General features: G+C 46.0%; 1 protein-coding gene across 2 annotated transcripts in view; it reads left to right on the forward strand.

The window, feature by feature from the left end:
* wdfy3 (WD repeat and FYVE domain containing 3) overlaps positions 1-14,833 on the forward strand; it is a 490,874-nt gene that overhangs the window by 136,855 nt on the left and 339,186 nt on the right. For both annotated transcript variants that reach the window (XM_038791772.1, XM_038791773.1), the window contains exons 3-4: positions 3,278-3,401; positions 12,858-12,967. In XM_038791772.1, coding sequence (XP_038647700.1) covers positions 3,278-3,401; positions 12,858-12,967 — 234 coding nt within the window. The remainder of the gene's footprint in view (positions 1-3,277; positions 3,402-12,857; positions 12,968-14,833) is intronic.

The raw sequence follows: 14,833 nt of genomic DNA on the forward strand, positions 1-14,833 counted from the left end.
GGGATAGGGTGGAGGTGTTGACCTTGGGTAGGGTGCTCTTTCCAAGAGACAGTGCAGACTCGATGGGCCGAATGGCCTCCTTCTGCACTGTAAATTCTATGATGAGCTAAATTTGACCCGACTGGTGGATCAAATGAAGGTAGACTTCCGAAGGTGGGACATGCTCCCGCTATCACTGGCTGGGAGGGTACAGGTGGTTAAAATGACGGTCCTCCTGAGATTCCTGTTTGTTTTCCAGTGGCTTCCCATCTTCATTCCACTGGCCTTTTTTAAACAGGTAAACAAGGTGATCTCTGGCTTTGTATGGGCAACACCCTGCGAATAAAAAAGAGCATAGAGCATAGCCCGGCCCGGGGGGGTGGGGGGGGGGGGGGGGGTGTGGTTGGCGCTGCTGAACTTTAGCATTACTATTGGGCAGCAAATATAGCCATGATTAGGAAGTTTGGGGGGGTGTGGTGTGTGGGAGCAAGTAGAGGCGGCATCATGTAAGGGCACAAGTTTGGGGGCATTGGTAATGGTGCCTCTGCCTTTCCTGCTGGCACAGTACTCCACCAGCCCCGTGGTGGTGGCAGCCCTGAGAGTCTGGGGGCAATGCAGGAAACAAGTGGGAGCAGAGGGAGCATCGGTTTGGTCTCCAATCTGCAATAATCATCGGTTTGCCCCGGGAAAGCTGGATGGAGGTTTTCGGAGATGGCAGGGATCGAGAGGGCACGAGATCTGTTCATAGAGGGGAGATTTCCCAGCCTGAGGGAGTCGGAGGAAAAATTTGAATTGACGGGAGGTAATGAGTTTAGGTACCTGCAGGCATGGGACTTCCTACGAAGGCAGGTCTCAACCTTCCCGCTCCTATCACCAAGGGGGATACAGGACAGGGTAGTTTCCAGAGTATGGGTGGGAGAATGGAGGGTTTCGGACATTTATAAGAGGCTCATGGGGTCAGAGGAAACCGAGGAGCTGAAACACAAATGGGAAGAGGATTTAGGAGGAGAGATAGAGGATGGTCTCTGGGCGGACGCGCTGAGTAGAGTCAACGCATCTACAGTATGTGCCAGGCTGAGCCTGATGCAATTTAAGGTCGTTCACTGGGCACACATGATAGTGGCCCGGACGAGCAGGTTCTTTGGGATAGAAGACAGGTGTGCAAGGTGACCAGCAAACCACGTTCATGTGTTTTGGGCATGCCCGAAGCTTAGGGCATTCTGGCAGGGGTTTGCGGGTGTCATGTTCAAGGTGTTAAAAACAAGGGTGGCACCGAGTCCAGATATGGCGGAAGTGTTGGAGTGTTGGAAGATCTGGGAATCCAGGAGGGGAAAGAGGCAGACGTTCTGGCCTTGCCTCCCTCGTAACCCGGAGACGGATATTATTAGCTTAGAGGGAGTCAAAGCCTCCGAAGTCAGAGACCTGGCTCACTGACATGGTTAGCTTTCTCTGTTTGGAGAAAATCAAGTTCGTCCTGACAGGGTCAAAGTCAGGGTTCATCCGAAGATGGCAGCCGGTCTCCAATCTGTAATAATCATCGGTTTGCCCCAGGAAAGCTGGGTGGAGGTTTTCGGAGATGGCAAAGAGCAGGGATCGAGAGGGTGGGAGATCTGTTCAAAGAGGGGAGCTTTCCCAGCCTGAGGGAGTTGGAGGAAAATTTTGAATTGACGGGAGGTAATGAGTTTAGGTACCTGCAGGCACGGGACTTCCTACGCAGGCAGACCGTTCAACCTTCCTGCTCCTACCACCAAGGGGGATACAGGACAGGGTAGTTGAAGGTTTTGGACATCTATAAAGAACTCATGGGGTCCGAGGAAATGCAGACCGAGGAGCTGAAACACAAATGAGAAGCGGAGTTAGGAGGGAAAAAAAAATGGTCTCTGGACGGATGCATGGAGTAGAGTACAATTTAAGGTCGTTCACTGGGCACACATGACAGTGGCCCAGATGAGCAGGTTCTTTGGGATAGAAGACAGGTGTGCAAGGTGTGCGGGAGGACCAGCAAACCATGTTCCTATGTTCTGGGCCTGCCACCTATAATGGTTCTAGGTTATTCTCAAGATTTATTAGGTTACTAACCCTCCTTTTCCTCCTGATATTTTACTTGGAATTAAGATCAATTGGTCTGTACTTGCACGTGGAGCTTCCCAGGGACCTGTGACTCCCTAATAGTTGTTGTTAATACTACGCAAAACTCTTTAGTCTTCCACATAATTCTGGGAGAAACACGCTCTTTCCCTCTGGATTTATTTGTTATTAGCCTGTTCAGAAATTCCATTGATGCTGCCAAGGATAACTAGATCACAGAGGTCTGTTGATCGTGGAACTATAATTGAGGATAAATCACCTTCTTTTGAAGTAGAGGGGACAAAATTACAGGGGAAGGGGTGGGTAATTCAAATTATGAGCTAACGTTAAGATTTAATGTAAAGTTAAGTAAATATTTCAGTTGCAAGTTACTCAAATAAGCTACTAAAAAGACTGAAATAAAAACAAAGAAAGCTGGAAATACAGGGGTCATGCAGCATCTGTGGAGAAAAATAGCTAACATTTCAGGTCAATGACCTTTAAAGAGGCTTTTTAAAAAGACTATCCATAAGGAATTCAAAGGAAGCAGCATGATGTCTCATTGCCCATGCTTACAAACACGCGCAGGTGCAAGAAATGAAGTGAAATGAAAATTGCTTATTGTCACAAGTAGGCTTCAAATGAAGTTACTGTGAAAAGCCCCTGGTGGCCATATTCCGGCGCTTATTCAGGGAGGCTGGTATGGGAATTGAACCGTGCTGCTGGCCTGCCTTGGTCTGCTTTAAAAGCCCGCTATTTAGCCCTGTGATAAACCAGCCCCTATTAGTGTTTAGTAATGATTTATGTTGATTTCTTTTTTTTATCTGTTCCACTGGAATTGCAGGCTTGCATATGAGCAGGGTGAATGAATGATAAGCGACTCTGAATGAATGGTGAAATACCAAGGAGTGAGGCCACACAAGGCTATTGGCATGAGACAAGAAATTGATGCAGAAACTGCTACACAAAAATTTAAGAAGGACTTTAAAAAGTGCAGGTGTTTCATGTCTTTAATGTAATTTTAAGAAAAGGTATTGTCGTTTGCAAGCACATAAGCCACACAGTAGGTAAATTGTGGTTTTGCTGAATGATATCCGGGCAGAAATACGAATACACGTTGAATTAAACTAGGGGTAACCACAGAAAAATTGATCTTGCCAATTCTTGCACATTGTGAAACTGCTTTATGTTTTTATCTGTAAAATTTGTTCCATTTCTGTTCACCTTTCAGGTATTTGGAAATGCTCCTCCTGGCACCATGACGGAAAAATTTTCAGATCTCTTGCAGTTTGCTGCCCAAGTATCACGTTTAATGGTGACTGAAATCAGGAGAAGAGCCTCAAACAAATCCACAGGTATGGGATATTTGGATTTTCTTTTATTAAGTCAATGGATGCGGGCTTCGCTGTCTCGACGGCAGATATTTCCCATCTCTAATTGCCCTTGAAGAGATGGTGGTGAGCTGCCTTCTTTAACCACTATGCACATGTGATATACCACAGTGCAGAAGGAGTTCCAGGATTATGACCTAGCAACAGTGCAGGAACAACAATATATTTCCAAGTCAAGATGATGAACGGCTTGGAATGCCTTGTGTGCTGCCCTTGTCCTTTAACATAGTAGTAGTCATGGGTTCAGAGGTGTTGACTAAAGAGCTTTGGTGAGATCCTGCAGTGCATCTTGTAAAGGGCAAACACTGTTCCTACTAAGTGTCAGTGATGGACGGAGTGAATGTTTGTGGAGGTGATGCCAATCAAGCAGGCTCCTTTGTCCACTCAAGCTTAATAATAATAGGAATAATAATCTTTATTAGTGTCGCAAGTAGGCTTGCGTTAACACTGCAATGAAGTTACTGTGAAATGTCCTGAGTCGCCAAATTCCGGCGCCTGTTCAAGTACACAGAGGGAGAATTCAGAATGTCCACATTACCTAACAGCACATCTTTCGGCACGTGTGGGAGGAAACCGGAGCACCCGGAGGAAACTCTCACAGACACGGAGAATGTGCAGACTCCACACAGACAGTGACTCAAGCCGGGGAATCAAAACTGGGACCCTGCAGCTGTGAAGCAACAGTACTAACCACTGTGCTACTGTGCCACCCGTGATGCTGTTGGAGTTGCATTCATCCAGGCAAGTGGCGTGTATTCCATCACACTGTGACTGTGCCTTGTAGTTTGTAGACAGGCTTTGGAGAGTTAGGAGGTGGGCTACTTGCTGTGGGATTTCTAGCCTCTGATCTGCTCTTGTAGCCACACCATTTTTATGTTTAGATGTTAATAGTGGGGAATTCAGCAATGATAATACCATTGAACGGTAATGTGATGGTTAGATTCTCTCTTGTTGGAGATGGTCATTGCCGCGCACTTATGGCATGAATGTTACTTGCTATTTGTCAGCCCAAGCCCGGATATTGCTCAGGTCTTGTTGCATTTGGACATGGATCTGAGGAGTCACGAATGTTGCTCAACATGGTGCATAGAAACAAGGGATAGAAACAAAAGCCAGTAAGGAGAAAACTGGAAGGCAGAGAACTGCTTTTATTTCAATGCAAGAGACCTAACGGGCAAGGCAGATGAACTCGGGGCATGGATAGGTGCATGGGACTGGGATATTATAGCTATTACTGAAACATGGTTATAGATGGAGCAGGGCTGGCAGCTCAATGTTCCGTGGTATAGATGCTATAGGAAAGATAGACTAGGAGAGGAGGGGGAGTTGGGTTTTTGATTCGGGACAATTTCACAGCAGTACAGAGAGAGGATATATCCAAGGGTTCGCCCACTTGAGTCTATATGGGTAGAGCTAAAAAATAAGAAGGGTGAGAACACTTTGACAGGACTGTACTATAGGCACCCAAACAGTCAGCGGGAAATCGAGAAGCAAATATGTAAGGAGATTACAGATAGCTGCCGGAAAAATAGGGTGGTAATAGTAGGGGGCTTTAACTTTCCCAACATTAACTGGGACAGCCATAGCACTAGGGGTTTGGATGGAGAGAAATTTGTTGAGTGTATTCGGGAAGAATTTCTCATTCAATATGTGGATGGCCCAACTAGAGAGCGGGCAAAACTTGACCTCTTGGGGAATAAGGTGACGGAAGTGTTAGTGAGGGATCACTCTAGGACCAATGACCAAAATTCCATTAGATTTAAGAAAGCTATGGAGAATGATAGTTCTCACCCAAAAGTTAAAATTCTAAATTGGGGCAAGGCCAATTTTGATGGTATTAGGCGGGAACTTTGAGAAGTTGAATGGTGGAGCCTGTTTATAGGCAAAGGGACAGCTGGTAAGTGAGAGTCTTTCAAAAAGGTGATAATTAGGGTTCAGAGTGAGCATATTCCTCTTAGAGTGAAGGGCAAGGCTGATAGAAGTAGGGAACCTTGGATGACCCAGGATATTGAGGCCATGGTCATAAGGAAGAAGGAGGCTTGGATCAAGTGGATCCCTTAAAGAGTTATAGGGCTGTCGGAGTAGAGTCAGAGAGAAGTCAGGAGGGCAAAAAGGGGACATGGGATAGTCTTGGCAGATAAGGCAAAGGAAAATACAAAGAGCTTTTAATGATACATAAAGGGCAAAAGAGTGACTAGGGAGAGGGTAAAGCATCTTAAGTATAAACAGGGTCATCTATGTGCGGGTCCATAAGGGATGGGATGAATATTTCTCATTAGTATTTACTGTTGAGAAAGGCATGAATGTTAGGGAAATTGGGGAAATAAAAAGTGATGCCTTGAGGAGTGTACATATTCCAGAGAAGGAGGTGCTGGAGGTATTAAAGCACATCAAGATAGACAAATTTCTACTTCCGGTGGCGGCCATGGAGTGAGAGGTTGCTTAATTGGTAGCTCCCGCTCGTAGTGGACTTTTGGGACTTTTTCTCCCCGATTTATGGGAGATTTGACCACCGGTAAAATTGGAGACTGGTGAGGCAGAGAAGAGGAATCCCCCACCAATTTATGGAGTCGTGGACCAGAGGTGGTCTGCAAAGAAGAGATTGTTGGGAAAAGAGGAAAGTGAATCCTGTAGCACAGGAAAACATGGCGGAGGCTCAGGAGCTGGAATAGCCAGCCCAGTAGTTAAGGGAGCAGCTGTTGAAATTCTTCAGGAGAGCTTCGTCAAGCAAAGACAGGAGTACCTGGACCGGATTTAAGACGGGATTGATAGGGCGGAGCAATGGTTGGAATCCCAGGGACTGGCGATTCAGAAGGTGGCTGAGCACAAGGACCAGCTGACCGCGATGGCAATGGAGATGGATCTGATGAAAAGGCTGCAGGAGAAGGTGGAGGATTGGAGAACAAGTCGCACAGGCAGAATTTGAGGATCGTTGGGCTCCCGGAGAGCACCGAGGGATCGGACACAGGGGCATACGTGGCGCATATGTTTGAGAAGCTGTTTAGCGAAGGCGCGTTTCCTCGACCCCTGGGAGTGGACAGAGTGCATAGAGCGCTTGTGAGGAAGCCGCGGATTAATGAGTCACCAAGGGCGATGGTGGTGCGAATGCACCGGTTCCTGGATAAGGAATCTTGAGGTGGGACAGGCAGACGAGGAGCTGCAAATGGGAGGACAGCGAGCTGCATATTTACCAGGTCTTGGGTCTGGAACTGGCCAAAAGAAGAGCGAGCTTTAACAAGGTTAAATCGGCCCTCTTCAAGAAGGGGGTGAAGTTCGGCATGCAGTACCCAGCTCGTTTGTGGGTAACGTACGAGGGCCAAGAACATTATTTTGGATCGCCGAATGAGGTGATGAACTTTGTCAAGGACAGGAGACTGGCAGGTGATTGAGGACATTGTACTTGGGGGCGAGTAATTCTGTGCCTGTGCTGCTGAATTTATTTTCTTTTTGAGCTGTTTATGTAGTGTTTTTGTACCAAATATTTTTGGAAGTTACTCAGTTTTGTGTGCGGGTTAACTTTGTTCTTGTGGGGGGATGGTGGGTGGTAGTTTCTTCTTTGTGTCTGTTGGGGATTGTGATGTTTTGCACATGTATGTGCGAACGGGGGGGGAGGGAGAACATTAGGGGGTAGGATGCTTGGCACCATGGGCGGGGGCTACCAGACTAGCTGGGCGGCCTAGCTCACAGAAGCACAGTGGGGGGCGAGCAGGTGACTAGTTTGATATCGGGGGTTGCGATTGTTGTTTTGTTAGTGAGGTTGGGGGGGGGGGGGGGGGGGTATTTGTTCTGCTGACAGGAGGGACTAGCATTGGGAGATAAATGGGAGGTTGAGGACGGTGGGCGCCCAAGGGTGGGCCTGAGGAAGTGCGGGATGCGAGCTGGAGGCTGGCCTAAGAAGGGTGTTGGCTGATCAAAAGGAGGGGGGGGGGGGGGGTCTTCCCCCCCCCCCCCTCTCAGCCTAGGCTGATCACATGGAACGTGAGAGCGCTGAATGGGCCGGTCAAGAGGTGCACATGTTCGCACATTTGAGGATGTTGAAGGCAATGCTACAAGAGACACACCTGAGGATAGTGGATCTGACTAGGCTGAGGAAGAGGTGGGTCGGGCAGGTATTTCACTCGGGCTAGACTCTAAAACTAGGGTGGATTGCGATCCTGGTCAATAAGCTGGTGTCATTTGTGGTAGGGAATATAGTGGGCTGACTCAGAGTCTTGGTATATCATGGTGAGCTTCAATACGGTCATTGAACCCAGAGCAATGTGGGTCATACAAATCAATCTCCCTACTGATTGTCGATGTCAAATTGCTGGCCAAAATTCTGGACTCAAGGATAGAGGACTGTGTCCCGAGGTGATAGGGGAACCAGATGGGGTTTGTTAAAGGCAGGCAGCTAATGGCCAACATTAGAAGGTTCCTAAATCTGATCATGATGCCCTGCGAGGGTGGGAGGCGGAGGTAGTGGTCGCTATGGATGCAGAAAAGGCCTTCGACTGGGTGGAATGAAATTATCTGTGGGAGGTCCTGGGATGATTTGCGTTTGGGCAGGGCTTTATTGACTGGGTTTGGTTGCTATACTAGGCACCGGTGGCGAGTGTGCGGACGAATAGGCTGAGTTCGGACTACTTTAAATTGCACCGAGGGACAAGGCAAGGATGCCCTTTCTCCCCACTGTTGTTTACCTTGGCCATAGAGCCATTGGCGATGGTGCTGAGAGCATCAAAGGACTGATAGAAGCTAGTCCGGGTGGGATGGAACACGGTCTCATTATACGCAGACGACCTACTCCTACATTTCTGACCCGTTAAGGGGAATGGCGGAGATTATGCGGATCTTAGGGGAATTTGGCTGGTTCTCGGGCTACAAATTGAATATGAATAAAAGTGAGTTTTTTGTGATCCAGGCAAGGGGACAGGAGAGGGGACTGGGAGATCTGCCATTTAAAGTGGTGGGAGGAAGCTTCTGTTATTTGGGAATTCAGGTGGCACGGGGATGGGAGCAGTTACATCAATTACATTTGACCCAGCTAGTTGAGCAAAGGAAGGGATTGTCGGAGGTGACACATGCTCCTGCTGTCACTGGTGGGGAGGGTACAAACTGTAAAAATGACGGTCCTCCCGAGGTTTCTGTTTGTTTTCCTGTGCCTCCCTATTTTCATACCAAAGGCCTTTTTTAAGTGGATGAATAGGGTGATCTTTGGTTTTGTGTGGGCGGGTAAAACCCTGTGAGTAAATAAAGTGCTGCTGGAGCGAAGCCGGGGGTAGGAGGAGGCTGGGGAATCTATTTATTGATGGGGGCTTTCCATGTTTAGAGGATTTGGAGGAGGTGTTTGAATTGCCGGGAGGGAATGGGTTTCGATATCTGCAGATAAGGGATTTTGTGCGAAGACAGGTTGTGACCTTTCCGCTTCTACCATCACAGGGGATACAAGACAAGGTAGTTTCTAAAACGGGGGTGGGGGAGGGGAAGGTTTCTGATATGTATAAAGAACTCGTAGAGTGGGAGGAAACTCAGATAGGTGATCTAAAGCGTAAATAGGAAGATGAGCTGGGAGCGCAGTAGAGGCGGGTCTGTTGGAGGATGCTCTGAACAGAGTCAACACATCCTCATCATGTGCCAGGCTCAGCCTGATACAATTCAATACCTGGTTCACCGGGCACACATGACGGTGGCCTGGATGAGCAAGTTTTTTGGGATAGAGGACAAGTGTGTGAGGTGTGCGGGAGGGCCAGCAAACCATGTCCATATGTTTTGGGCATGTCCAAAGCTTTGGGAATACTGGCAGGGAATTGCGGATGTCATGTCCATGGTGCTCAAAATGAGGGTGGCTCCGAGTCCAGAGGTGGTGATTTTGGGAGTGTCCGAAGATCCGGGAGTCCAGGGGGCAAGAGAGGCTGACGTTTTGATCTTTGCCTCCTTGGTAGCCCGGAGACGGATCTTATTAGCGTGGAGGGATTCGAAGCCCCAAAAAACTTTCATTACATAGCTGGGTTTTCCAAAGGTAGACGAGTCTAGAATTACAGGGCATAGGTTTAAGGTGAGAGGGGAGAGATACAAGAGAGACCAGAGGGGAAATTTCTTCACACAGAGGGTTGTGAGCATCCGGAACGGGCTGCTAGAGACAGTGGCAGAGGCAGGTACAATTGTTTCCTTTAAAAAACAATTAGACAGTTACATGGGCAGGGTGGGTATAGGGGGATATGGGTATAGAGCCTGGGGGCCTGTTACCATGCTGTAAACATCTATGACTCTAATCATCAGCAAGCATCCCCACTTCTCACCTTCTAGATGGATGGAAGGTAACATACCAATATTTTATATTGGTTGGAAAGGAACACTAATTAGATCTCACGTAACCGCAAGTATCGGCTTCAGTAATTCATTAACTCATCTGCAGTAAAATGCTAATGTTTCAAATCTTCCGAACTTATACATGCACTGAATTCTTAACTATTTCCTGAACTAATATAATACCTACAATGTATAACTTAATTGCTAATCCGTTTTAATGTGCCATGCACAACACAGGTACTTGCATTCAACCTATTTTAATTGTTCCTGGGTTGACAATCTAATAGTCCCGCTGCATCTCATGTTGAAGTGGAGCAGAATTAGACTGAGATATTGGTAATACCTACAGTCATGCCAATGGAGTAGACTTCCAGGCTGAATGTTTCCTGGGTCATAGCCTGGCAAGCCACAGCAGACTGGCATGTCAAATATGCATAAACATGCTGAGAAATCCTCCTTCGCCCAGGCCTGGAACTGAAGACGTTAAAAAGTTTATTGTTTTTTTAGCATGATTTGGTATATGGAACACTGTACATTAAAGAGCTCTACAAAGGAGCAAGAAGCTGTGCATCAAATGCTGTATGTCAAGTTGATACTTTTGCTCCTCCAACTGTGCTGAAAACTTTCTCGAAGCCAAGTTCACATTAGTAATACCCTGAACTACTAAATAGCTTTTTTATATTTTCTCTTTCATGCCAAAATTCTAATAAGCCTTAGCTTGGAACACCCTGTTCATCAATACACACACAATTTTCAATTTCTCTCTTTTTACTCCCTCATAGTTATTTTTCTTTCACCTGATTCTCACTTACACATGAAGTACCTCAACATAATGATAGTTGTTAATCCCTGAGATAAATAAGGCATTGCATATTAGGAGAATTTTGCAAGACATTTCAGAAGTTTGCTGTATTCATAGATGAGGAACATTCTGTACTTCATGCTAAATTCAGGCAGCACGGTAGCACAGTGGTTAGCACTGTTGCTTCCCAGCAACCAGGGTTCCATATTTGATTCCTGGCTTGGGTTACTGTCTGTATGGAATCTGAACATTCTCCCTGTGTCTGCGTGGATTTCCTCCGGGTGCTCCGGTTTCCTCTCACATGTTCCGAAAGACATGATGTTTGGTAATTTGGACATTCTGAATTCTCCCTCCGTCCCTGTACACGAACAGGCATCGGAATGTGGCGACCAGGGGCTTTTCTCAGTAACTTCATTGCAGTGTTCATGTAAGCCTAGTTGTGACAAAAAAGATTATTATTATTCATAAATATTATTATTATTAAGACTATTGGTACTGGTCAATTATGCAGTAGAATTTGTAAGAATGAACAAAAGTTATTTTTAATGTCCTGTATGATTTCAGCACATTGTGTATAGCAGATCATGATTGGACAGTTCTGCATACTGAAAAGTCATTCTGATTGCAAGAATGAACTCTGCAAGAACTAGATGTTTCCACCAGGCCACTATCTTGGTACATAATGATTATTCACTCATCTCCCTTCTGTTCACTGACTGACATGGTTCTGGCCTACAATTGCCTCAATTTTGAAATTCTCAACCTTGTTTTCAAATGATCTAATTCCTTTCCCTATCTCTGTAACCTGTTCCACCTTTAGAATCCTCCAAGATCTCGGTGCCCTTCCAAATCTAGTTTTTTGAACATCTCCACTTTAATTCCGTCATTATTGATGCCCTCCCTTCAACTGGCAAAGCCCTAAGCTCTGAAATGTCTTCCTTAAGTTTCCCTCTTTTGCTCTTTCCTCCTTTGAGTCACTCCATTAAATCTACCTTTTTGACCAAGGTTTTGGCTATCTTTCCTGATACCTCCATCTGTGGCTTGGTGTCAGTTTTTTAAATAATGATACTGTGAAGCACTTGGGAATATTTTTCTTTTGTTGAAACTTCCATTAACTGTTGTATTTTAAAGTTAGTTGAAAAATTACTATCTAAATGCCAAAAATATTTTTAAAAGTCCCATCATGTTTTCGACATGCACATTTAGACAAGACCTAGCGCCAGATTCTCCCAAAAGGTTTGCGGCTTGCTTTTCAGGGAGTTTCCCGCCGGCTCTACCGGCGAGTTCCCCACCACTTTTCAATGACACTCAGTCACTATTTTGGGCCCTGGGGAGTTTCCCACTGGTTTAGGCCACATTTTTCTTTAGCACTGGGGAGCTGAACTCCGATTTCAGGCTGCTATTTTGAAAGAGTGCCTCGATTTCTAAGTGAGCTGTGGGTCCAACACAGACCCCACCCAGGGACAAAGTCACACACATGGACACTACCCCACACCCCCCAAATGAGTACATCCCGCTAAGGGGCCCCCCTCTTCAGGCCCCTACAAGCCCCCTTTTAGCACCTCCTTCTAGGACCCCCAACCATCACCCACCGAATGTCCCGGAGGCCTCTACTTACCCGCCCTGCAGTCCCCCACCCTTCAAACCCACCCCCCCCCCATACACAGCGTCCCCACACACCACGCGCACACACAGGCCCCCCCACACACCACTCGCGCACATGCCCTTGCGCACATCCCCTCGCGCATATCCCCTCGCGCACATTGATGCAGATCAGTGCATCATGTCATTTAGCTCTTGACATTTCATTTAAATGTTTCATGTTGGAATAGGGAAAAGAGCAATGTTTCAGATCTGCCTTTTACTTTGTCCTAACCTCATAACACCAAGCATGTGGACAAATGGATGGGATTGTGATTTTTAGAAAAATGTAACCTCATTGAATCTGCTGAGCACAGCTGGTCGCGTTGGTCGTTCAACGCTGTAATATAACAACAGAAAAAATCTTCATATTTGTTCTTTCCCATGAAGGCTGAACATTTTTATTCCTATGTTACTTTAAAATCTTGTACAGTAGTTATTTGCCTAATTTATGCCGAATGTTATGTATAGTAAATTGCTTGGATGGGTCAGTTTATTTCTCAAATATGCAATTGAGTTAGTTTGTGACATTAGCATTTCTTTTTTGTGTTAAGTATTTTATTATGATTGTCAATCGATGGACCATCCTTCGTGCAGTTCTCATACAAAACTCCAGATGCCCCTTGAGCAAACTTGTTATTGTTACAGTGGTTATTTCTGTCTATTTATGATTCCTTTTCTGTCAATAGAGGCAGCTAGTCGTGCCATTGTCCAATTTCTGGAGATTAATCAAATTGAAGAATCAGGTAGAGGCTGGATGCTCCTCACTACACTCAACTTGCTGGCATCTTCTGGACAGGTTAGTTGAACCTAAATTTAGTTGAAAGCAACAATGGTTAGCACTGCTGCTTCACAGCGTCGGGGACCTGGGTTCAATTCCGGCCTTGGGTGACTGTCTGGAGTGTGCATGCTCTCCCTGTGTCTGCGTGTGCTCCGGTTTCCTCCAACAGTTTAATGATGTGTAGATTAGGTGGATTGGCCTTGTTAAAATTGTCCCTTATTGTCCAGGGATGTTTGCGGGTTAGGCGGGGTTATGGTGGGGGAGTGGGCCTAGGTTGGGTGCTCTTTCACAGGGTAAATGCAGACTCTATAGTCTGAAGAGTCTCCTCCTGCACTGTGGGAATTCTGTGAAACCCAATTCTAAACAGAGTTGGATTATTCACATTTATGACTGGACCTATTCAAAGTTGTTCCAGTAAGTATAAATCTTGCAAAATTGTCTTCAAAGTTTGCTGAATCATATATGTGTACTGTGTTCATGGTTGGTTGATGGTTGCAATTCTATGTGAAGCTGAGTTATGACATGGCATTTTATGTTGTGGAACCTGTTAATTTTTTGTTATTTTAGTCAATATATGTTTTTTATGCTGATAGTTGCACAACCCAGTCATTCATTAGTCTATTGAAAAAGGTGCACACAAGAGGTTGTGTTGTCGGATTGACAGCATTTTCTCTTTGTTCTATTTTGTCAATGGTTCAGTGTTTATTTACAAAAGAGAAATAGGTGTCAAGTGCTTGTATTTTATGCTATCGGTACTTTAAAGGCCTGGTTGATTCATATTTCTGATATCACAACACTAATGTTTTCTAAAGGAAGTTTTTTCACACATGCCATTGTTACTGCAGGGTTTATTCTGTACAGAGCATACACTGGGTGAATTGGCATGGAAGTTCTATGAGTTGGCATGGAGCGTGCATGGGGCTAAATGGAGGTGGGTAGAGGAGTATGGATTGACATAGAGGGTCTGAGGGGCTATTCGGTATGGGTGGAACTATGTGGTGGCATAGGGAACATCTGGGGGTGGGTGGGGGTTATGGGTTGAGATGGGTTGGTATGGAGAATGAGTGGTGAGGGCTAGAGGATCTAACCATAAATAAAAGAGTTGGGATGAAGTCCCAGAGAACTGAGGTGGGCCTTTTAATCAGTATGTCATGGCACTCTGCAGCCCCTGTGCCACAGCTGAACTGTTTTTTTTATTTGTTCATGGGACGTGGGCCAGCATTTATTGCCCATCCCTAATTGCCCTTGAGAGGGCAGTTAAGGGTCAACCACATTGCTGTGGGTCTGGGAGGCATGGTAGCACAGTGGTTTTCACTGTTGCTTCGCAGAGCCAGGGTCCCAGGTTCGGTTCCCGGCTTGGGTCACTGTCTGTGTGGAGTCTACATGTTCTCCCCGTGTCTGCGTGGGTTTCCTCCGGATGCTCCGGTTTCCTCCCACAAGCTCCAAAGACGTGCTGTTAAGTAATTTGGACATTCTGAATTCTCCCTCTGTGTACCCGAACAGGCGCCGGAATGTGGCGACTCGGGGCTTTTCACAGTAACTTCATTGCAGTGTTAATGTAAGCCTATTTGTGACAATAAAGATTATTATTATTGTTATTACATGTAGGCCAGACCAGGTAGGGATGACAGATTTCCGTCTCTAAAGGACATTAGTGAACCAGATGGGTTTTTATGACAATCGGCAATGATTTCATGGTCATCATTTAGACTTTTTAATTCCATATTTTTATTGAATCCAAATTTCACCATCTGTTGTGGCGGCATTTCAACCCAGGTCCCCACAATGCCACCACTTCCCGTTTTTGGTAATGCCAGGCCCAAATTCAGCATTTAGCTCCCTCTACCTGCCTCTAACATGAAAATCTTGCCCATCAGATTTGTT

Source organism: Scyliorhinus canicula, chromosome 3 (assembly GCF_902713615.1).
Source record: "Scyliorhinus canicula chromosome 3, sScyCan1.1, whole genome shotgun sequence".
Classification (NCBI taxonomy): Eukaryota; Metazoa; Chordata; class Chondrichthyes; order Carcharhiniformes; family Scyliorhinidae; genus Scyliorhinus; species Scyliorhinus canicula.